A 25,878-nucleotide genomic window follows, 5' to 3' on the forward strand; every position below is an offset into this window, starting at 1 on the left:
ATCAGGAAGAGAATTGTGGACTTGCACAAGTCTGGTTCATCCTTGGGTGCAATTTCCAGATGCCTGAAGGTGCCACGTTCATCTGTTCAAACAATTATACACAAGTATAAACACCATGGGAATGTCCAGCCATCATACCGCTCAGGAAGGAGACGGGTTCTGTGTCCCAGAGAGGAACGTGCTTTGGTCCGAAAAGTGCATCTCAACCCAAGAACAAAAGCAAAAGACCTTGTGAAGATGCTGGCTGAAGCTGGTAAGAGTGTGTCATTATCAACAGTCAAACGAGTCCTGTACCGACATGGGCTGAAAGGCCACTCTCCCAGGAAGAAGCCATTACTCCAAAAGAAACATAAAAAAGCCAGATTACAGTTTGCAAATGCACACAGGGACAAAGAGCTTAATTTTCGGAGACATGTTCTGTGGTCTGATGAAACTAAAATTGAACTTTTTGGCCATAATGACCATCATTACATTTGGAGAAAAAAGGGGGAAGCTTGCAAGCCTGAGAACACCATCCCAACTGTGAAACAAGGGGGTGGCAGCATCATGTTGTGGGGTTGTTTTACTGCAGGAGGGACTGGTGCACTTCACAAAAATAGATGGCATCATAAGGAAAGAACATTATGTGGAAATACTGAAGCAACATCTCAAGACATCAGCCAGGAAGTTAAAGCTTGGGCGAAAATGGGTTTTCCAAATGGACAATGACCCTAAGCATACTGCCAAACTGGTTACAAAGTGGCTTAAGGATAACAAAGTCAATATTTTGGAGTGGCCTTCACAAAGCCCTGATCTCAATCCCATTGAAAATCTTTGGGCAGAGCTGAAAAGGCATGTGCGAGCAAGGCAGCCTACAAACTTGGCTGAGTTATACCAGTTCTGCCAGGAGGAATGGGCCAAAATTCCTGCAAACTATTGTGAGAAGCTTGTGGAAGCATATCCAAAATGTTTGACCCAAGTCATACAGTTTAAAGGCAATGCTACCAAATACTAATGAAATGTATGTAAACTTCTGACTCTCAAGAAAATAATAAAAAAATGTCTAAAAAATGATCTCTGTCATTATTCTGGCATTTAGCAAATAGAAATAATTTTGGTAATCCTAATGGACCAAAAACAGGAAAAGTTTAATCTGAAATAAAGTTTATGTGCCTTTCTATATAGTGTATGTAAACTTCTGGTTTCAACTGTATATACAATGATACGGGAGTAAGTACACTGAGTATATACAATAGTACAGAGTTTTTGTTATTGTTCAAGTGATGGTCTAACTCTGTGACTGCTCAGAATTCTGCTTGTACTTGTATCTACTCGTATTTGATGATAATTTTAAAAATAATAAAAATAATTGAACTCGCAGTGAAAGCAGCAGGGATTAATCGAAAAAATCCTCAGTCTAATACCTGGACAGCCCGCTCATGTAGGCCTGTTTCCACTGGTTTAGCACATTTTACTCTCTTACCTGTGTTTTTAGCAGCTGATGTCAGTCAGTCTCCCTTGCAGTGACAGGAAATCCATATTTAAGAGATCCAGATCATTTGGATCGACTCAGAAGAGCTGTTGTTTGGATGGAGGAAAGGAAACTAGCACTCAAACAGCAGAGGTGGATGAAGTACATGATTGTACTCGAGTAAAACCACAGTGGGTCTAGTTAAAATTTACTGAAGCTAAAGTGCTGGACTATAAATCTACTCATGTAAAAGTAAAAAATATTTAAAGTTTACATAAAGTATAGAGTAGAAGCACAGTTTTACAATAAATATGGGCTTTACTTAGTGGCAAGAAGTATTTGCCCCCTCTCTGATTCCTGACTCTCTTTTTTTTTTTTTTGCATATTTATCACACTTAAACGTTTAAGATCAAACCAATTTTAAAATCTCTCAAAGACAACCCAAATAACACAATATAGTTACTACATGATTTTATTTATTAAGGGAAAAATGTCAAACCTATCTGGCCCTGTGTGAAAAGGTAATTGCCCCCCCCCCCCGCAAGATCATATCATATTTATTAAAATAAGTGGCACAAAAATATGAGGTCTGCAGATTTCCTCCAGTATATATATTATGTAAACTTAACCCTGATGATATCAAATATCCTTAAGTCATAAAAATGTGAAAAAAAAATAGAGAATAAAAATAGTTACACAAAAAGAAATGTGGTAAAAGAAATTCATTTGTGTTTTTATTTCATATTTTCAATTTTGCACTGCAACATTATGACTTCAATTGATTATTTGGGCTTTTGTCTCATATTTTGAACTTTAACATTTGATATTTTGACTTTCTATCTCATATTTTGACAATTTTCAATGTATAATTTTGACTTTTGTCACATATTTTAACCTTTTAAACTTATATTTTTGACTTTATCTAATCATTTCAGCCTTGTAAATTAATCATTTTGACTTTTTGTCTCATATTGTGACCTTTTCAATTTTTATTAGACTTTTTATCTAATATTTTGACCTTTTCAATTTTTTATTTCAACCTTTATCTCATATTTTGACATTTTAGATGCACCCTTTTAACTTGTAAGTCATATTTTTGGCTTTAAAAACATGAGTGTGACCTTCTTTTTAATATATTTGCCTTTTTTAAGCATTATTGTAACATCTAATTTTATGTTTTGACCCTTGAACTAATAAGTTTGACATTTTATTTCAGATTTTATGCCTTGCAACTTATCATTTTGACTTTTTAAATCCAAAATCACTTTTCATCAGTGCTAATTTTTTTTCCCATAATTTATTACTGGTGAAAATTAGGTTAACAGTTTGGTTAAATGTGGACCCTGTTAGGCCCTCAGGTCAGACCTTAATTCAGAATCCAGCCCCTGCTGTGACTGAGTTTGACATTCCTGATGTAGGTAACATCAAAGTAGATGACAATCTACATGTTGGCATCAGTGGCCCTTTGTCTCCCTCTAGTGGCTGCCAAAGACTTAGCAGCGTTTTTACTTCATTTGTTTTTTTCAACACGTTTTCTTGCACAATATTTTTGGCAGAAAACAGCAGATAGCATTAGTTATCTGTATGGGAAGATGGGGACATTTCTGCAGGCAGGATGTAAGAATGTGGTGGAGTTTTAAGAGGAACCAGCAGATGAGGTTTTTGTCATCCTCACTCCTTAAACTTTAAAGTGTGTTCAAGGACTGAAGTTTTAGGTCTGAACTATCCATTATAGCACCAAAGATGGTTATGTTTTTGTGTTATTTCAAGCACCTTGTCATCCTGCAAACCTTTTGTTTAAATAAGAAAATTAAAATCTTATTGAAAAGTATAAAGTCATTGAAAAGGTGGACATGATTGTGTTTCAAGTGGGCATTACATGGTTAAATGCTAGCAAAGGTATCCTTTTAGTGAGTAAAAGGGGGTAAACAATGACCCCTGGTTGTTCTTCCAGTGGGCGAAATGTTGTAAAGTGCCCTAGGGGATGTCTCCAGTGGATAAAATGTGATCAAATAATCCGTAGGTACCTATTCCAATAAACTAAACGTGTTGCGGTGCCCTTGATTATGATGATTACGGCTCAAAGCTTATGAAAATAAAAAAATCCATTATCTCAAAATATTATAATATTTCTGAAAAGTCAAATTTGCAAAGGTCTCCTGAGCCTTCATTCACTCTGGTTTAGTTTTCACAACGACGATCATGGGGAAGACTGCTGACTTGACAGATGTCCAGAAGACACCCACTGACTTCCTCCACAAGGAGGGTAAGCCACAGAAGGTTGCTGCTGGAAGGTCAGGCTGTTCTCAGAGGCTGTATCAGAGATTTTTAAGGAGGGTAAGCCACAGAAGGTCACTGCTGGAAGGTCAGGCTGTTCTCAGAGGCTGTATCAGAGATATTTAAGGAGGGTAAGCCACAGAAGGTCACTGCTGGAAGGTCAAGCTGTTCTCAGAGGCTGTATCAGAGATATTTAAGGAGGGTAAGCCACAGAAGGTCACTGCTGGAAGGTCAGGCTGTTCTCAGAGGCTGTATCAGAGATATTTAAGGAGGGTAAGCCACAGAAGGTCACTGCTGGAAGGTCAGGCTGTTCTCAGAGGCTGGATCAAAGCTTATTCACGGAAAGTTGACTGAAAGGAAAAGTGTGGTAAGAAAAGAAGCACAAGCAACAGGGATGAGCTCAGCCTTCAGACGATTGTCAAAAGAAGAAGACTGAAGAACTTAGGGGGGCTTCACAAGGACTGGACTGAGACTGGAGTTAGTGGATCCAGAACCAGCACCCAGGCAGGTCCAGGAAATGGAGTACGAGTGTGGTGTTCTTAATGCAGAGCCAGTCCTAAACCACAGACATTATAAGCTTCCCACCTGGGCTAAGGGGAAACGATCCGGACCATGACTCAGTGGTCCAAAGTCTTGTTTTCAGATTAAAGTCAATTTAGAATTTCATTTGTAAATCGAGGTCCCAGAGTCTGAGACAACCAGGGGCCCAGAACCCTTCAGGTCTTCACCTTCAGGTCAACTCTAGTGTTTTAACAGTCAGAGGTAGCTTAGGGTCCCATGTCATCTGCTGCTGATGGTCTGATGGTCTTTATCAAGTCCAGAGTCAACACTGTCAGCCGTCCACCCGGAGATCTGAGAGACCTTCATGCTTCCATCTGCTGAGAAGATATTTTAAAAAAAGGGGTAAGGTTGGCAAAAGTGTTAAAAATAAAAAATAATGGGTGATAAATGGCAAACTGGGTTTTGGAGTGGAACAAAGGGACAGAAAATGGTGGATAAAGTGGTGTAAAGAGGTTAAGATGTGGCAAAAAATGGTGAAAGAGAAAAACAGGGGCAAAAGTATCAAAAATGTGTTAAAAGAGGAAAAAATAGTGCAAAAAGTGGCAAAAACAGCACAAATACCCTAGCAAAGAAGTGGAAAAGGGTTAAAGAGTGGCACACAGGGGCAACAATAGGCAAGAAAGTTGCCAAAAAGGGTTAAAATGTGTCTAAAAAATGGGTTAAAGGGGCAAAAAGTATCAAAAATGGATTAAACAAGACAAAAATGTGGCACAAATATCCTGGCAACATAGTGGAAATGTCTGAGAGAGTGGCACACAAGGGGAATAATTGGTAGGAAAGTTTAAAAAAAGGAGTTAAATAGTGCCAAAATGGGTGAAAAGTTGCAAGCATTGATTTAAAAGTTGCAACAACTGTTGAAAAATGTAATGAAAAGGGGTTAAAAAGTGGTCAAAATTGATTAAAGAGTGGGTAAAACATGCAGAAAAAATGGTTTAAATAGGGGGTTAAAATTGGTAAAAGAGGAAAAAAGGGGCAAAAGTATCAAAAATGGGTTAAAAGTGGCAAAAATAGTGCAAAACAGTAATGAAAAGGGGTTAAAAAGTGGCAAAAATAGAAGAAAAGTGGCAAAAATTAATAAAAGAGGGGCACAAATGAGATGGAACATGCAGGAAAAGTGGTTTAAAATGGGCTAAAGAATTTAAAAATTGGGCTAAGGAGGTAAAAGAGTATGAAAAATGGGTTAAAAGTGGCAAAAACAGCACAAATAGCTTAGCAAAGTCGTGAAAAGAGGTTAAAGAGCGAAAAAAAATGGGTTAGAGAGGCAAAAAGTATCAAAAATGTATCAAACGTGCCAAAAATATGGCAAAACAGTAGTGAAAAGGGGCCCAAGTCCAGCCCTCAGAGTTTCTAAATGTTGTTGTGAAAACGTAGTTGCTGACTGCTGCTCTTAATGAAGGTGAAGCTGACATCCTCACGTTTGTGTCTTAGTGAAATTAAAAGGTCAATAGTTCATAATTCCCTATTTATTGATAACAGAGGTGTAGTAGACGAAAGAATCACAATTTCTGTCCCCCATATTCAGTTTTAGTTTTAAGTTTCTAATCAATCTGCAGTGTTTAGGTCAGCAGCTGGAGTAAAAGCACTCTAAAGTTAAAACAGAAGCAGAAACCGAATTCGCAAACTGTCATAGTGACAGATAACCTTCGTACCAGCCTCCTTCTCCTCTAGCCCCGCCCTCCTCTGGCCCCGCCCTCCTCCTCCTGCATCACTATTATTATTTGCATGGAGAGGAGCAGCGGGCAGAGCGCCTCCCTCTCACGTTTGGTTGAATAGACTCCTCTAACCGGACTTTCCTCTCCAGTTCACCCAGCAGAGGAGGAAGTTAGCCCGGACTGGTTCACGTCTCCGCTCCTCCAGCGCTGAAATCCTCTCTACAGGAAACAAACCGTGGAGTCTGCGCGCTTTTCTCCGACAGCCATCGAGGGAAACTTTTCGGCAGCTGTGTTCGTTTTTCTCCCCCGTTTGTTGTGTTGGATTTGAGCTGATCCGCTCCTCCACCTCATCAACATGTCTGTCCAAACGAGCCAGCAGACTACGACCTACCGGACCGTTAAAGTGGCCTCCCCGGAGCCGGTCACCAACATGGTGATCTCTCCTGCGCCGGTGTCTCCGTTACCGTACACAGTGAACGGTAACTATGAGACAGTGAGGTACCTGGTCCCGGTGCAGCAGGCCGTGCAGCAGCCGTCCTACGTCTTCATGCAGCCGCCCACGGTGCAGCAGCTGATGTCTCCGGTGTACCTGCAGGGAGTGACCGCCCTGCAGGGGATGACCCACCTGAGCGTCAGCAGCCAGGAGTCTGACCTCATGTTCCAGCAGAGGAGCACCCGAGAGGTGAGCCCTCAGTTCATGATTTACTTAGTGGAACAGGACTACAGCCACTGTTTGATACCTGCTCCTTATTATTATAATAAACATACTTGTCCTAAACTGGCTCTAGGGACAGTTAGATAAGATTAAAGTGCACTAAAGTGATGCTGAAAGAAGACCCCTGTGGCTAACACTCAGGCTGCTGTTAGTAACCATCCATGGAAGCTCGAAAAAAGAAAATATACTAAAGTTAGGTAATTATTAAAAAAACAGTACGATCAAAATGCAGAATTACAAGATTAAAAATCAAAATGATGAGATGGTGAGTCATACTGAAAACAGATGAGACACTCTGGTTAAATATGCCCATAGCAAGAGGCAGAATGCACATTTAAGTCTGTTTTTGTTTTACCAGGAATGCATGATACTATCAGCATCATAGTGCACATATGAGGACTAAATTAGGTCAGTGGACTTTCTGGCAGATCCATTTCCTGGTTGAAACTAGACTGAGAAAACAGGAGAAACCGTTGTTATTCCGTTTTTTCCAATTTTGACCAAAAATGGAAAAACCTTTTCTATTTTTCCGGTTTTGACAACTAATGAAAAAAATGGAAAAACGAATAATGACATTTTAAAAAAAGGGGTCCAATTTTTGGTCAGTGTACTTTCTGGCGGATCCATTTTCTGGTTGAAACCAGACTGAAAAAACAAGAGAAACTGTCGTTATTCCGTTTTTTTTTTTGTTTTTGTTTTTTTTTTTACCATAGAGGGAAAAAATGAAAAAAAAAATAGCTGTTTTCCAATTTCCCTCTTCATTTTATGAAGAAAGCAAAATAACAGAAGTGAAAAACGAAAATTCGACCCCGTTTTTAAAAATGTTGTTATTCGTTTTTCCGTTTTTTGACCAAAATGAAAAAATGGAAAATGACTTGTTTTTCCATTTTTTTCCACTTGTGGTCAAAAATGGAATAACAACAGTTTCTCCTGTATTTTGAGTCTGGTTTCAACCAGGAAATGGATCTGCCAGAAACTACACTGACCAATGTTTTTTTTTTTTTTTCAATTCCAATATTTTGTTTTCTTCATTTAATTGAATTCCTGAGGAAAAGGAAGTTATATGACCACTGGGAAAGTTGAGCATTTCAAAATAAAAGCCTCCATGTCAAATCAAGAGCCATCCATTGTCTTCAACAGTATGATAATAGTTGTTTATACAGTGCTCAACAAATTTATTAGACCACCACCCAAAGTAATGTTTATGCCACAGTTGCCCTAAATTAACAGCATTGGTAATTACCAAAATCATTTTTTATGTTTCTGCAATGGTTAATACACCAATATGTTGAAGCTCTTTAACAGAAATAATATTTTTAATGCTAAAATATAATTATTATTGTTATCCATGAATTTTCAAATTTACTGATTTACAAAAAAACTGAGAATATAGTAAAGCACATGAATTTTTCTTGATTAATATGCCAAATCATAGTTATTTACTTGCATTCCTGAACAGAAAAATAAGTTTTAGTGGTTGAATGTTATGCTTGATTAATTTCTGACTTCTCAGAGAACCCCAGAGCCGGCTCAAATTTGGGTAAATTCAGTTTGAAATTCCTCATTCCTGTTCAAAAAACATCAAAAAACGCTCACTGAAAATGAAGGAGTCTGCATTAAAGCACTTCATGATGCTGGATGGTCTCTGAGACAAATAGGGAAAGACATAAAGTGTTCTCACAGTGGGTCCACTATGCTTTGGAGTCAATTGCCCAGACTGGTATTGACAAAATGCGCCAAGGAAGAGGCAAGAAACCAAAGTTAACTGAAGCAGATGTCAGACACCTCAAGATCTGAAGTACTAGAGACAGAAGGAAGACCACTGCTGATCTTCAGGCAGAGATGAACGCTTCTAGAAGCTTGGCATGTGTAGCGTAACGGTAAACTTAGCAAAACAAACTCTGTTTGAGCGCCATGTTAGCTCCAATAAGCGAAGTTAGAGCCTCAGTTAAACATCCCCTGTTTGTTGTATGACAGCAGACAGAGACACACACTGTCACCAATGCACACACAATAACACACACGCTCATGTGTCCAACACTGTTAAAGCTCATATGAGAAAATAGACCACAAAATGATCAAATAATCTGTTTCTGTAAATTACAAGTTATTGACTTAAAGATTTATTTTGAGTGTTTTAAATATGGACGTCCTTAAAGAGGATGATAAATACTTTGATTCTGCTGATGTAGCTCTTTTTATTTCAGTCTGTTGTAAACAGTGCTTAAAGTACTTTAAAAATAATCTAAATGCTTTTATTATATATAACTAAGTATAATACTAAAAATAGTTATTGTAATTGTAGCGATGAGTGCATAGTGTAGTAAATTAAAGATTTTGTAGACTCTTAAAATGAAAGGTTTGATTTGAAGAGCATTAAAATGTACAGTTTGAGTCAAAGTTAGACAAAAGATACTCTTTGGAAGCATTAATAGCCTATTCAGTACTTAATTCAAACATGTTTTAATAGACCTGAATGCACTGCAATAATGACTTTCAGCTGTATAGAGGACATATTATCCACCCATGTATTTTTTTTTCCAAAATTAAAAAAAGGTATAAAATCTAGTCTCGTCTCGTGGGCCCAAATCTTGTCTCGTCTCGTGAGATAAGTGTCTTGTCACATCCCTAATATATATATCAGCAAATGCATGCCGTAAAAAGCCTGCTATGTATGGACCTGACTTTAGAATAAAAGAGATCCTGTCTGTTTACAAAGAGTCAAACTCAGAATTTTAGGGTTCAAAAATTCTGAAATTTACTTGAAATTTCAAAGTTTAAAAAGGCTTAAATTTTGGCGCCAAAAACTCAGAAATGTAAAGTTTTAAAACCTAAAATGTACAACAGTGTAAAGTAAAGTAAAAAAAAACCAACAAAGCTGAAAAAAGTGGTGGGATTTTCAACTTTATATTCTGAAAATGTCTAAATTTTGGTTCAAGTACATTTCCAACTTTTAAAGTTAAAAAAGTGTATTTTTTCTTGTAATTAACTTTTTAGATTTAAGAATTTTGAGTTTTTTTCTTAAACATGAACAGACCCTCTGTATTATACACTGTCACAGTATTGTGACATATGCATAGATATTTTGTCAAGAACAAATGTATGTAGGCCTATTATGTTGGGATTTTTTCAAAGAAAATAATTAAAATTGATGTTTAATTTTTCCAAATGGGTATTAGAGGGTTAGCTTTTCTTAGATATGAGTGTTGGGGGGCCTAAGGAAAATGTTGGGAGCCATTGCATTAGATTATAAGAATAACAATACCTGATATATAGAGCTGAGGATGAGCATCACTTTGACCTGTGTGGACAGGGTCAGGCCTCTCGTCAGCTTTCTGTTAAATGTCATCATCAATCTGTAAAGAGGATCTTTGTTTTGAGAAAAAGTTCACACATAAATCAGTCATTGATCACAGCAGGCTGTTAAAATGTCTGAAGAGCGTGTTATTGGTTTGTCAGTCACAATCAGGCTCGTTGGTCAGAGGTCGACCTCATGTTTAAAACGGTGTAAGCATGATTCTGTCATAGCAGCGCTGACTTATTAATTCCGACATGGAGCTTTAAGTTTTCACAGCTGATGGTCGGAGATAAACGGGTTCATAGGATGGACAGGGCTGAGCTGTGGCGGTGAAGATACATACATGGTAAACACGTACGAGAGCTAAAACCTCACTTTGTTTCAGGACATAGACTAATGTATAGGACTTTGAGATTGTACGGTTTCAGGAGATGATTTTTTATCCAAGTATTTTTTGTAAATATTGAAAATATCTTAAAGTGATCTAGTGCAGGCCTACTTAATTTCTTCTACAGTTACTGAGAAATATGTTGATTATTCTGCCTATTTAGATTAAAATCACCATCACCGAAGCGCCAACCAGACGTACAAGATTTGATTTTAAATTGCATTAATCATGGCGTTTGCTAAGTATGTTGTCTTTGTATTAAATCAGTGTTACTCAACCCTGCTCAAACAAAGAGCCAAAGAGCCACAATCTAAGTAGTGAGAAGTGGCAAAAACAGCTTAAGTAGCATGAAAAGTAAATTAAAGGTGGCAAAAATGGTCAAAATGCAGCATAATTGTGTGAAAAGGGGCGAAAATGGCGAGAAAAAGCGGAAGAAGGGTCAGAAAATAGCAAAAACGAGTGAGAAGTGACAAAAAAATGAGTCACGGATGGCAAAAATGGTCCAAAAGTGGCAAAAATGTGGCAAAAATGGGTGGAAATTGACTAAAATGGGGAAAAAGCAGTCAAAGGGGCAAAAATGGGCAAAAAATAAGGTTCTCTGGGGGAATAATATTTAAAATTAAGACATTAAAGAGCCACACATTGAGTATCACTGTATTAAATAGTTGATTTATGCTTGCAGCTCTCTGTATTTCTTCAGGTAAGACTTTTGCATTGTTTGAACATAAATAGATAAAGTAAACATTCAAGAGTTGAAAAGTTGAAGCTCATTTAGTGAAGGAGGAGAACAGGTTTGTAGAAAAATAAATATTTATATAATACTCAGTGAAAGATTTGATCTTTTCGGCCATCGGCACCTAAACTAATCCTAAAATAAACACAGAATCCAGTTTAACCAAACCTCAAGCTGATTACCCCAGGTTGATTTTTTTTGCTTAGTCCATGTTAAGTTGTTTCAAAATGAAGCAAACTAAAAGAGTAAAAGCTGCATTTATGCTAATTTTATGAAGCATTAGAGCAGGGGTGTCAAACTCAGTCACAGCGGGGGCCGAATTCTGAATCTGGGTCTAACCTAAGAGGGGGCCTAAGAGGGTCCACATTTAACCACTGACTATTAACTATTAACCTAAATGATTTTCAGATTAATAGGTCAACATGATGATTAAAAACTCAAAATCTGAGATAAAAAGTCAAACTTAAAGGTTTAAAAGGTAATAACATGACATTAAAAGTCAAATTAATGTTTTTTTTAAAGGCAAAATATGAGAATACTGAAACCATGATTTTTAACAGTCAAAAATTATGAGATAAACATTGAAACATAGATTTTAAAATGTCAAAATATGAGGTTAAATTTAAAATTCTTGAGTTTTAAAAGTCAAAAATGAAATAAAATAAAAAATCATGAGTTTTAAAGATAAAAAAATGAGATAAAAGTGAAAGTTAGGAGTTGAAATGGTCAGCAAAACAGAGATAAAATTAAAAACTATATTTACCAATCAAAATATGAAATAAACATCAAAATGGTGAGTTTAAAATGTCAAAATATGAAATAAAATTAAAAATCATGAGTTTTAAAGGTAAAAAATGAAATAAAAATCAAAGTTAGGAGTTGAAAAAGGTCAAAATATTGAGAAAAAGGTCAAAATCATGACTTTAAAAGGTCAAAATAGGATTTAAAGTTAAAAATATGAGACAAAAAGTTATAGTTATGAGATGTTAAGGTTAAAATATGAAATAAAAATTCCAAACCATAACTTTTAGTCATAACTGTGAAATGCAAAGGCCCCCAGGCCTTGAGTTTGACACCCCTGATTTACATTGACAACACCAAGGTTTAATGCAGCATTATGAATAGTTTATTCTCTGATCAGTAACACCTGTTTGCTCTGCATCACAGGAGGATCATTGCTCTCTCTGTTGTTTCTTTCGGACTCTTTCTCCTCATTGATCAGTTTTCCTAGGCATCAGTCTGGTCTTTTATGGCTCACTAGAAAACTCTCCTGTTCTGATAAATAATCTCCTCCTGTGACCTTTGCTCTCTCTTGATGCTTTACATGATAACTTCACTGGAAATCTGAGTCATATCAGCTCTCCTCCACTGGATAGAAATAATCGTTATTTTATTTTACTCTCTCTGCTCCCTCAGCTCCTGGTTCTGTTTTTGTTCCAGGAGTCCTGTTTTTGTCCCTGTACTGATTGAGCTTATTCTGCTGTCTCAGTCACGGTGCTCTGAGTCTAATGATGATGGTGTGTTTGATAAAATCGCACCGCTGCCACACCCGGTTAAACTCCGCTGGCGGGCGCACCCTCACATTAAAAGACAAACACATTCTTCCACCTGGTTGGATCACTTCTTTTGGCTAGGATTCTGTTCATCACAGGTTGGATCGTGGGATCTGCTCTAGTATTAGCACATTTTGAATTTTTTTATTTATTTTATTTAAACTTCTTAGTTTTTTCTTTACTCCTAAAAGGAAGTTTTGAAAAATACTCCCTTCAGTGTTTTCTTTTGTCAGTTTCACAAGAAAAATTCAGTTCTCCACCTCTGTCAGTGGACAAATCAGTGTCAGGTTTCCAAAGAACAATCACCACAGAGTTTGTTTTGTTATTAACAGCTTAGTCCAGGTCAAACTAGGCCTCAAATACCAACCCAGCATGCACTGTAGTAGAGTTTGAGCCGAGGTGAAATTGGAGGGAAAACAGTCGACAGAGTTTAAGGTGGAGTCAGTAATTGTCTCTGTGGTTTTGCTCTGTGATGATTAATGGTTTAATCAGAAACTATCAGAGCAAAGTTCAGGTCAAATTTCAGGCTGTCACTGCGAGACTTTGGCAGGTCAAGACAAGAACAAGTTAGCTCTGGTTTTTTAGAGCAGTGCTTCTCTGCCTTTTCAGTCTGCGGCCCCCAAAATAAAGGTGCCAGAGACCGGGACCCGCACTGCAGCTGAAGGTGGTTGAACACAGCCATGAGCGTTCTATAATAGTCATGTGGGGACAAGGCTGCCCATTAGGGGGATAACGGGGGGAGCTTTCGTGGGCCCAGCCAGACTGGGGTAAGCAAAATCATGATCCACTGTAAAGTTAAACTGTGGTATTTTAGATTTAACCTGAATAATAACCACTCTTATTAAAGAAAAACAATTTAATTCATTTGTGTAGTAGGTAGCCCTCTTGAAAATGTAAATCCTTTTGTTGAAAACAGAATTAAAGTACATAAAATATCTAAAATGGGTTAATAATGGCAAGAAATGGTGGGAAAGGTGGTGAAATTAGATTTTAAAAGTAGCAGAAATGGGTTAGAAATGCCAAAAATTAGATAGAAGTGGCAAAGAATAACAAAAAAATGGGTTATTAATGGCTTAAAGTGACAAAATGTGCATATTAAGTGGTAAAAGGGGATCCAAACGTGGCTGAAATGGCGTTGAAGTGGCGAAAATAGGTGCAAGTTTAGTGAAATTGAATGAAAATTGATATTTACTTGCAAAAAAGGTCTAGCTGAAGCAGAAATAGTCAGATACTGGCAAAAATGGGCATATCAAATTGTGTAATGTGCCTTTAAAAGTGGTAAAAGAGGGTAATAGCCAACAATGGGCAGAGAGTGGCAAGATTTGGTTTAGAAGTGGCAAAAACAGGCAGAAAAAAGTGGTGGAAAGGGTTTAAAATTGACAAAAAATGAGTTTTGAGTTGCAAAAATGTGTCAAAATTAGGCAAAATTGGTGTAAAGTGGCATGGTATAATTCGAAAATGTTCTTAGTTTTTCTAAGGCATCTGGAGACCCCCCTCTCAGTGTCTTGCGACCTCCAATGGGGTCCCAACCCCAACATTGAGAACCCCTGTTTTAGAGGACGTCCAAAGCCAAGTCATTGCAGAAGCACCAAAATCATGCCTTTAATCCTTTGAGTCATTTTTTAATCTGAAATTGCAGCAGAAAAAAAACACACTCTTTGGTTCCGTTAATCATGTTCCCATAACTACTGATAGCCATTGTTAACTTTAGAACATGCTTGCAGGCCAGTCAACTGGACGATTGGCTTTTTAGAGCTGTGGCTGAGGCTCCTTTCTCTCTCTCTCTCTCTCTCTCTCTCTCTCTTTCTCCCCTGTACTGAAACTCTTAGCCTTAACCATGTATTACATGAATTTTAACTGAAAAGCTTTGCTTTTCTCCCATTGTGCATCCCTATTTTAAGTCTTATTCTGTTCTGAATACTGCTGTTTTAAAGTCTCCTTTACAAGTATTCACCTCCTTCAATGTTTTGCCCTTTTATTGATTTTATAAGTCATTCATGGTCAATATGATTTGGCTTAAACAGATTTCTACAAAGTGATGTCAGTTAAATGAAAAATGTGACTGAGTCTGTGTGGGCAGGTCTCAATCAGGCTGCTACATCTGGACACTGTAATTTTACTCCATTACTGCTCAAGCTCTGTCAGGTTGTACAGGGATCAGGTGTGAACAACCCTTTCCAAGTCCAGCCACAAATTCTCTTTTAGATTGAGATCTGCGCTTTGACTCATCCACTCCAGAACATTCCTCTTGTTGTCTTTAAACTATTGCTGTGTTGCTTTCGCTGTATTTTTTTGCTCATTGTCTCATTGGACAATAAATCTTCGCCCAAGCTGCATCTCTCTTGCAGACTGAATAAGATTGCCCTCCGGGATTTTCCAGTATTTTGCTGCATTCATTTACCCTCTACCTTTAGGAGCCTTCCAGAAGCATCCCCACAGCATGATGCTGCCACCACCATGCTTCACAGTGGGGATGGTGTGTTTGGCATCTTATCTGATGGTCAAAAAGCTCCATTTTGGTCTCATCAGACCAAAGAACTTTCTTCCTCTTGGCCATGGAGTCTCCCACATGCCTTTTGGTGAACTCTAGTCCAGATTGAATCTTAGTTTTCTTCAACACTGTCTTTCTCTCACTAATCTCCTTCTTGCAGTCTCACTCAGTTTGTGAGGACAGTCTGATCTAGGCAGATTTCCACATGCACCATATTCCTTCACGTCTTCATGATGGATTTAACTGAACTCTGGAGGATGTTCAGAACCTTGAACATGTTTTTGTCTCCATCCCCAGACTTCAACTTTTCAATAACCTTTTTTCTGAGTTGCTTGGAGTGTTCTTGTGTCTTCAGGGCATAATGGTAGCCAGGAATACTGACCAGTGACCATCGTTATTTTAATCAAGTCTGACCATCTATTCATTTCTCTCCCTTTTTTTTTTCTCAGAGCGTCAGTGGGCAGTCGTCCGTGTTCAGCCGTTTGTCCAGCCCAGTAAAGAGCCCTGAACCTGAGGAGGTCAGATCACACACAAGTCCGCCTCACTATGAGCTCCTTTTATTGATGTCAAATCCTAGAGTGTGAAGTTTTTCTCTCCTGCCTAAGAAACAAAAAGAAAGAAAATATGTTCTGTTGGTGTGAAGTCCTAAACCTGACACACCCATCAGTGTGAAGCCTCGACATGGGAACATGTCACTGTGTTAGAGTACAGTAGCACAACAAGAGTCCTTTAAAAACAGAAACTCCCCAGTCCACGCACCGCCCTGCTGCCTCCACAGTCACAGTTACAACAGCACTTTGTTCACAATCACAGGACCTGTAACTGTCTCAGCCCTGATGAACCATCCAGGGTGGATGTCAGATTAAGGTGTGTCAGGCCGCTGCCGTGGGCGGGTGCATTCCTGTGATGTGAACGTGCAGCACCATGTATATGACTGCTGTCTATACAGGTTTGTTCTTGGAGTGACAGCAGCTTTGACGACACTTTGATGTCCTGCATTTTGGCATTAGCTGGGAAAGTCCTCGTCGTGTTTACGTTTAATTATGGGGATCATTTTCTTAAATGATTTACAACAAAGGCAGCCAATCTTTGAAGCAGTCAGCTATGGTGAGAAAACGTTATGAAGCACCTTCCGGTTAGGACTGAACGATTTTGAGAAATAATCTAATTGCGATTTTTTCCCCAATATTGCAATTGTGATTTGATATGCGATTATTCCCTAACTTTTCTTATTTCTAAACATGGGCTGAAGAATTCTTTGAAAGTGTCTAATTCTGATGAATTTGACTCGTGTTGCAAATTGGTTATGAATTGTTGCATTAAAAGATTTTTGTCATTCTTATATTTAATAAGAAAAAAGTACAAAAATGAAGAAGGTAGGATTTTTTTGTAGACTGTTCTAAAAAAATGGCGTTTGAATGATTGCATGATATCTCATGCATAACATCTGCTGCTGCTGCTGCAAAAAAAACAAAAACAAAAACTGTTATTTTGACACAAATTTCAGGTCAAAGAAATATTGCACCTTTTGCAATTTGAAAATTGCAGCGGGCCATATTGCAATTTCATCTAATTTTCGATTAATTGCCCAGCCCTACTTCCAGCTCAGGTGTCTCAGATAGTTAGCGTTACGGCTGCACCTAATCATCTGTTGTGTTGTCTCCAAAGGATCATGCATCTGTAGACTGCTCGGATCAGACTGAAATGAATTAGACTTGCTCAGTTAAAATCCCATTTAGTTGTGTTATGCTTTTGTAATTAACTAATGCATACCTCAGACAGTTAGATGATGTGTTGTTCCTTCAGGGCACAATAGCTTAGCAGCAAACATACTTCTAATCCTGCTGTCAAAAATCGTGTTAACTAGATCGAAATCTGACTGTCTTTAACATTACAGCACCAGAACACTGACTCACAGCTGACAGTGATCGTCATAATAATATCAAGTAATGCAAACTAATTAACATTAGACAATTAGCACTCATTTATGCTTTGATAGTTGCCCTTCTTTTCTGAAACAGAAAGATTATTCACCCAAACACATCATAAACACATCAAACTGTCCGTACTTTTGCAGACTTGTATGGTGACGGTGGTGTGAGGAGAAGGAATCTCCAAGATATACCAGTTTGTAAACATCACTGAGGCTCAGTTCTTGCTGGGACTTTTCTGATTTTAGTGATTGAAAAAGTTTCCTGTGCTGTCGAAGGGTCTGACATGTTTTTCTGCAGCTGTCAGGTGATGTAAATGTGTTGATTTGAAGAGATGGAGGATAAAATGTCAAGTGCTGCAGCTCCACGTAGTGTTCAACGGTAGCTGCTAGTGCCCTCCAGCCTTCTGTGCTGGTCATGTGACTGGAAGCTATAAATCAGGGGTTTTCAAAGTACAGAAAAGTGAGCCTCCCCCAAGAGAAAATAATTTATTCCGTGGACCCCCACCACCATGAAGAAATGCAATTTTAACAACTTTATTTTCAAATGTTTATGTCTTATCTTTAAGCATTTTCATTTTAACATTGTTATATTTTGTTCACAATATATTTTTAAACATCCATCTCTCCAAGGCAATCAGTTATTTGATTTCAGTGATTAGCTTATTGCCAATATGACCTGATTTTTATGCTCTACCTTCCTATTTAGTGGGAATTATAAGTTTGCATCTATGCAATTGATGCAGTATTGCGTAACAGCAGATCATCATAGGTCTGTTGGTCCAGCCTTAAACTCCACTAATGTATTAGTATATTTGAACAAATTTTACAGTGGTTATATGCTGATATTTATGGTCAAAATATCCGATGTAAATATTAACACAAATTTTGATATTCTATACCGATATCTGGTCGATAAAATTGTGGATCCCTAATAAAAACCTTAACCCTTTGAAGCCTGAAAACACAAATTACAGCCAGAAAATTCTAATTTTTTGGAACTGAAATATGTATTTCACTTTCTAATGAAATCCAGAAAAATCTAAATTTCCATAAAATTTAACACATCTATTTTTTAAAATCTCATTTGATACATTAGTTGTTTTTGGTAACTGATGATCCACTTGAGGGCATTTTTATCATTTTTCAGATTGTATTCAGAAGTTTTTTTTTTGTCATTTATTGGTCATATTGATTAGATAGAAGTATCATACAAGTATGTATCAAAAATGATACAGCAGGCTTTAAGGAGTTATAAACACCCAATGTAATTTGCAGTAACACAGGAAAAATGATTGCAAAATTAATTCTTCTTCACCCCCCTCTGGACTTACAGTCCTGCATCTGTATGTCATGCAGAGCCATTCAACCAGCCAGCAGTCATTCTAGCTCCCTTGAATCGTTGGTGAACCCTGTGTGGTCAGAAGCAGCAGTTAAACAGCTTGTCTTCTTCTCTGTGTTTATCTGTCCTTACATAACAGCAGTGCAGTCTTAGTCTCACTGAGTTTAGAATGATTCCTCTTACACCGTCCATGTCTGCTGAAGCTGCTGCTTCTTCTCTGTTTCTGCCCAAACTTGTCAGCTGTGTCTTTAGAGAATTGTTCTGCTGTTGAGCTTTAAACAGTAATCTACCTGTGGTCTTTCCTTTCATGTTTTGTAGAGAGCATGCTGAATGAAAGCGACTCTGAGGGAGAGATGTACCACACCTCTCTATGCTGTTCTATAGGAGTGAACACAGCTGTTTCTGAGTGTTGCTGATAGATTGTCTGTTTCTTGTGTTTCAGGATTTTTAGACATTAGGAACATGTAAAGAGTGCTTTGGTTTTGTCTGTCATCCTGGTTCTGGCTTCTTCAAAGGGGTTTAGTCTCTCTTCTCAGACTTCCTTTGTTGTGAAAACAGATCAGCTGGGTGGGCCACTGTGTGACAAATGTACTTGTGTTGTGTGTTTGGCTCAAGTCCATCGTCTGTTTGGTGACTCTGACTCTTAAAGCTGTCTTTACAGTGTTCTGTTGTCATTGTTTGCTCATGCCTGTTTCCAACTGGGTGTGTGTTTGCAGCATGACAACAGCATCACATTTTTATTTCAACGTTCATGATGACAAGTCGAGCCTTTAAGACTGCCAATGTCAGGGGTGTCAAACTCAATCATGGCAGGGGCCGGATTCTGGATTAAAGTCCAAATAATAAATGTAAAAGGTCAAAATATAGGATAAAAAGTCAAAATTATTAATTGCAAAGGCCAAAATATGAAATAAAAAATCAAAATAATAATTGAAAAAGCCTAAATATTAGCCAGAAGTCCAAATAATAAATGTAAAAGGTCAAAATACGGGATAAAAAGTCAAAATAGTAAATAGTAAAAGCTCAAAACATCAGATAAAAGTCCGAATAATAGATAGAAGTCATAATTGTGCTATGCAAAATTGAAAATATGAAATGAAAACACAAATGAATTTACCACATTTCTTTTTCACTAATTTTTTTTTTTAACCCTTTTTTTCACATTTTTATGACTTGAGGATATTTGATATCATCAAGGTTAAGTTTACATTTTTATACTGAAGGAAAACTGCAGACCTCATATTTTAGGGCCAGTTATAATAAGAATATGATATGATCTCGCGTGCCGGATGTAACTGTACCACGGCCGGATTCGCCCCTGGGCCTTGAGTTTGACACCCATGGCCTATGTGAACACCACGTCACACGGTGAGAATCTATAAAATGAAAACCTTTTTCTATGACTAAAATAGATGGGGACATTTAGAATGGGAGCCATATTGACCTGGTTTTAGCAGATATGTCCCCCCTTTAGGAGGAGAACCATCCGTGACACGCTCTCACAGCGACTCAGCCAGCTTTTAGTAACTGGTCGAACATTCCACAAGGTTCAGTCTTGAGCTTTGCCTGCTGCTCTGAGCTGAAAGTTTGGGCGTTTCTGTGTTCAGGTAGGAATGGTGGATAAGTCATCCTGGAGCAATAACATTACTGGTTAGTGATGAATGTTCTACAAGGAAACAGGAAATCAGATCTGCAGCTTTGCTTCCCCCTTTAACTGATATGACTCAGTAAAGACTTTTTCATCAAGTTTGGATTAGAACAGGAAACAGAAACTTTTTCACTGCGGGCCACAAACAGGAAAAAATCAGGATGATAGGGCCACTTTCATGTACCTCACCTTTAGAATAGTAATATTAGTAAAAACAAGCCAATGGAGGTTAATGTATGCTCAGTATCTGATTTTCTAGAAGAGAAAGAAAAGCTGCATAACAGCTCCATTAATGTTAACAGGACAAAGTCATTGGTAAGGATTTTAAAGAAGTTAATCAGGTTTCAGATGTTCCTGCTCAGCTCTGGGTATCACTGGATCTGCCACTGGGTCAGGATGAGAGCAAGTATCATTAAAAATAAAGATGGAACAAAGAAAATAAAGTAAAACTTAAAATTATGATTACCCCCCCCCCAAAAAAAAGAAGTAAAATAAATCATACAAAAATATAAGATGAAAAATAAAAAAGATATTAATTAAAATTAAATAAACTAACTAAAATAAATAAATAAACTAAAAAGGATAAAATGGAATCAAAACTAAATTAATTAAATTCAAAATAACACGATAGATTCAATAAAAATATTTTAATTGAAAAATAAAAGAACTCCACAGACTTAAATTAAAACTAATATAATGTTAAAAGGAAGTGAAACAAAAGAAATAAAATAAAACAAAACAACGTAAAATAAATGAAACACAAATGTTTGAATCAAAGTAAAATTAGATGACCAAAATTAATGACCAATCTTAGATAATAGCTAGTATAATATAAAATGGAAATAAATTAAACAAATGAAACTCTGAAAGTATTAATAACTTTTCTAGACAATTACTCAATAAACTAAAATAAAGATATTATATGATAAAATGGAAACAAAATATAGTTAAACATAGTGATAAAGGTTTTTATAAAAATCGCATAAAATAACTCACAAAACATTAATCAAAACATAAATACGATAAATTTAAATTAAAATCAATGGAATACCGCAAAATAGCAAACAAAAATGAAAATTTAAAAAAGATTTTCATAGAGATAAAAAAATCATGACTTAAGTAAAAAATTTTAGCGACAAATGAAATAAGATAAAATAATGTATCATGTTTTTATTTCAGTAAAATGAAATAAACAACTAAATTAACTTAATAAAGTTGGATAAAAACAAATTTAAAATAAGATATAAAGAAAAGAAAAAAACAGTTTTATATTGAATAATGTATTGAATAGACGCATAGATAAATCAAATAAATGAAATATATTTAAAATGAATTAAAAATAAATCAACCTTAATAACAATATAATAAGTAACTCTTTTAAAAATAAAAAAAACTGAGCAAAATAAATAGATAAAATGAAATTAAACAGCTAAAAAAGAAAAAAGAAAATGATCTGGAGAGTACTGATAGAGAGGGCATATTAAGTGAACTGATCCTTCTCATATACTCCACTGTAATTCCTATATGGCGGCCTCCATCATCTTATTTTCTTTGATTCCACATCAGTTTCTCTATCAAAATCCCCCCATTTTTTAAATCAAAGTTAGCACTTTAAGGTTTCAGATTTATAGCACGTGATATATCCCTCCCTTTCTCTCCTGACCTGCTAGTATCTGATTTTGTCTTGTTCTACTCTGATAAGGATAATGAGTTTATAAAGTCATGATAAACAGCTGTTTTTATCTTGGTTTTATTTTGGGCTGTTCACCAATGCTGCAGCCGTAAAAAGACAACATTTAACACCGTTCACATTTAACAGAAAACACTAACTGTTAACAAATGATGTGAGGAATGAATAAAAAATCTTCAGGTCCTTAGAGAATCATAATATTTAACATTTAATTAATTCAATGAGGAGAAGAGGAAGCTCCATACTTATTTCTCCGTTAAGTTTCTCCTCGTATTCTCCAGATCTACACAGCAGAACCAAACCTCTTGATCTTTGACCCCATGTATTCATAATCATTTTGGAGGAGGTCAGAGGTCAAATGTTGATCACACTCAGAGAGAAGGAGTGAGGGGTTCGAGTGTGTCTAAGCAGAGAGATTGTTGACAGACGTTTGCTTCTGTGAGGACAGATCCTGTCAGCCTTCGAGACTTTTCTGGTTTTTCTAACAGCTAAAACCTTTGGAGTGTTTGAGCTCACATGAGACAGATCCAAGAACCATGACAGAGTTTATCTGACAGGCGAACCCCGGCAGTGCTCTGTTTTAAAATAGTTTTCTGTCTGTGCTGCTGAGGAGGTGTTTCTCACCACTGTGGGGTATGTGGAGCATCCAGGCTTAATTACAGGATGGTGACAGCGGCAGGAATGTTAAAGAGCACGTCATACTTCTAATGTTTACCATGAGGATGCCTCAACATTCAGATGTGATCGCACAGCTTTAATTAAAAGAGCATGCACATGTTCACTCTCTCTTTAGCAGAAATGGTTTGTTATTGTTGCAGCAATCGCAGGATTAGGTGATAAACAATCTTTGCAGGAGGTGACACTTTAATTTAGAGATTATGAAACAGTCTGGATATTTACTCCATGGGTCTAACAGAAGCACAAAAACAAATGCAGCCACTGAGTTTGGAGTGTTTTGCCTGCAAACAAACAACTCACCCACATACCACTAACACATGGGTGTTTGAGCTGTTGTTTAAGAGTTTCAAAACTACTGTGAGGAATGAGACGGTGAAAGTTTGCTTAGATTTCCCTCCAAATATGAGGAAATGGTTGACAAAATGGTGACCAAAAACTGAAGAAGTAAATGGTCTAAAGCAAAAGACTTCTTCACTGACAATTTAATTTTTTTTTAAATATTATAAATGATTGACCTAAATCAGCTGTAAATATTTGCCTATATGAGCTTAAATATTGACCTATACCAGCTGTATATATAAACCTATACAAGCTGTAAATATTGACCTATATGAGCTTAAATATAGACCTATATCAGCTGTAAATATTTGCCTATATGGGCTTAAATATAGACCTATATTAGCTGTAAATATATAAACCTATACAAGCTGTAAATATTGACCTATGTGAGCTGTAAATATTTACCTATATCAGCTGTAAATATTTGCCTATATAAGCTATAAATATTGACCTATATGAGCTTAAATATAGACCTATATCAGCTGTAAATATTTGCCTATATAAGCTATAAATATTGACCTATATGAGCTTAAATATAGACCTATATCAGCTGTAAATATTTGCCTATATCAGCTGTAAATATAGACCTATATAAACTGTTAATATAGACCTATATAAGCTGTAAATATAGACCTTTATCAGCTGTCAATATATGCCTATATGAGCCTAAATATAGACCTATATCAGCTGTAAATATTTGCCTATATGAGCTTAAATATAGACCTATATCAGCTGTAAATATTTGCCTATATGAGCTTAAATATTTGTCAATATCAGCTGTAAATATAGACCTATATCAGCTGTAAATATTTGCCTATAGAAGCTGTAAATATAGACCTTTATCAGCTGTAAATTTTTGCCTATATGAGCTTTAATATAGACCTATATTAACTGTAAATGTTTGCCTATATGAGCTTAAATATAGACCTATATTAGCTGTAAATATAGACCTATAGAAGCTGTAAATATAGACCTTTATCAGCTGTCAATATTTGCCTATATGAGCTTAAATAAAGACCTATATCAGCTGTAAATATTTGCCTATATCAGTTGTAAATATCTGAATTTTTTTTCTGAATATGTGTCTAGAGCACATCTGCCTCAGCTCAGTCCTATTTCTTTGTACATCCTTGTTCCTTATTTTAATTTGTGCTTTAAGAACTGAAATTATAGGTCTGAGTTAAAATAACATTATTATTGGCTATCAGCATAATGCATATGGGCAAAACCCATGATGGTGCATCTCTACACAACCCCAAACACATTTTTTCAGTTACCTTCTCTTGACACATCTATGATGGAGCTACATATTTTTATATCACTGTTCATTCATTAGTGAAATATATCATAGTTTTATTTGCTTCAAAAATCATTCACTCTTAGACAAGATGGATTTAAAACACTCTGAATGAGATAGTGCTGTTCCTGTTTGCTTCTGACAGAGCTGATGTTAAATAGACAATATTTGGTAGACTGGTGCATACAGAACCCTGTATGTAGGTTTTTTCACTGCAGTTAGCAGTATATTCTCATCTCTCCACATCTGTGAGACATCTGCTTTACTGTCTGCTCATATCTATTTCTGCATATGTGGGGCTGATGGTGTAACTGAGCTATAACCGTGTGCTTTGTACCTCCACATGGTCATCTTTGGGCTAAAATAAAAATCCTTAAGTTTGCTTCTCCCTTATGCAGCTAGATTTCTGACTCTGGGTTTGTTTGTTGGGTTTGTTTAGATCCCTTGTTCTGTTTAAGCTCCAACTAATCTTTAGCAGTCACTCCTCTGTCTGTTTGTAGTTTAATTTAGAGCACTGATTACTTTAACCAGCACTAATTATCATTCAAACATAGTCAATCTGTTGAGCATCCAGTGAGGAAAACCCTGACACTGCTGAAGAGCATGGGTGGAATTTAACTCTGCTGTTAATGAGCGTCAGTCTGACTCTGGGTTTATTCACCTCTGCTGAGAAACAAAGCAAGTTTGATGGAGTAGAGTCAGGCTTTCACTTTGTGAGTTGAAGTAAATGCTGGATATGTCAATCTGAAAAACATCAGGCTGTAGTACAGAGAGCCTTCTTTATGTACAACCCCAATTCCAAAAAAGCTGGCGCAGTGTGAAATTTCAGTAAATACAGAGGTCAATGATTGTCAAATCTGATAAACACGTATTATTAACAAAATTCCTGTGAGCAAGGCTGAAGGTCAGGATTGGATGCTTGGGGCCCTCAGGGGCCACTGCATTCAAACAGGGATGATTCTGTACTGAAATCACTGCATGGGCTCAGGAACACTTCCAGAAATCACTGTCTGCCAACACAGTTGGCCGTGCCATCCACAAATGACAGTTGAAGCTGGATCATGGAGAGAAGAAGCCATATGTGAACAGGATCCAGAAACACCGGTTAAGCCAACAATTACACTTGCATTCTCTGGAAGTATGATGGATGTTAATTGCAACACGAGTGTTTGCTGGAGTCTTACTATGAGGTTATTCTAAGTCAACTCAGCAATGCTGTGGTAACTTCTGGATCCCATCCAGCTGGTAATAACAGTAGACACGGCTTGACTTCTCTTTTCTCAATTGCCTTCTCTGTAAAAACAGAAAATAATAATTTACAGTGTGTTGAAACCAGCCTCAGGTTATGTCACAGCCCGGCGTCGGTGAGCGAGTGCCCATCATTGTTTGTTTACTTTAATCACTTCTATGGCAGGTCGACGCTGACACGCCCACCAAAGATGAGACTGCTGTTTGGATCATGGAATAGTTCCTCAGTATCACTGTAGAAGGATGGGAAACAAAGGAGACTTACAGAGACACCACCGGTCTAATGTTAGGATTAGGTAAGATTAGTGGTAGGATCAGGAACTAAGAGGACTGATGGAGCTGAACTGGTCTGGATGTTCCATGCCTTTTTTCATGGCATATTGAACTGTAGGAGGCCCTGTAGAGAAAGGTGAAGAGCTTCCAGGGGGGACTCAAATCTGATGTGGCCTGGGAACATTTGAGAGTCTGGAGTGAGAGATGTTTGGGCTGACTTTCTTAGCCCGCTGTAGTGTCCAGACCTCTGATAAACGACAAAATGAATGAATGGAGGGAGATGAAAAAGTGTTGTGTTGCTCGGTTACAGCCTCA

The 25,878-nt window shown here is 37.1% G+C and overlaps 1 protein-coding gene across 2 annotated transcripts in view; it reads left to right on the plus strand.

Annotated features, from left to right (window-relative positions):
- The first annotated feature begins 6,071 nt into the window (after positions 1-6,071).
- pof1b (POF1B actin binding protein) overlaps positions 6,072-25,878 on the plus strand; it is a 59,588-nt gene continuing 39,781 nt past the window's right edge. For both annotated transcript variants that reach the window (XM_041800558.1, XM_041800559.1), the window contains exons 1-2: positions 6,072-6,622; positions 15,568-15,636. In XM_041800558.1, coding sequence (XP_041656492.1) covers positions 6,296-6,622; positions 15,568-15,636 — 396 coding nt within the window. In that variant the 5' untranslated portion in view covers positions 6,072-6,295. The remainder of the gene's footprint in view (positions 6,623-15,567; positions 15,637-25,878) is intronic.

Source organism: Cheilinus undulatus, linkage group 12 (assembly GCF_018320785.1).
Source record: "Cheilinus undulatus linkage group 12, ASM1832078v1, whole genome shotgun sequence".
NCBI classification, from domain to species: Eukaryota; Metazoa; Chordata; class Actinopteri; order Labriformes; family Labridae; genus Cheilinus; species Cheilinus undulatus.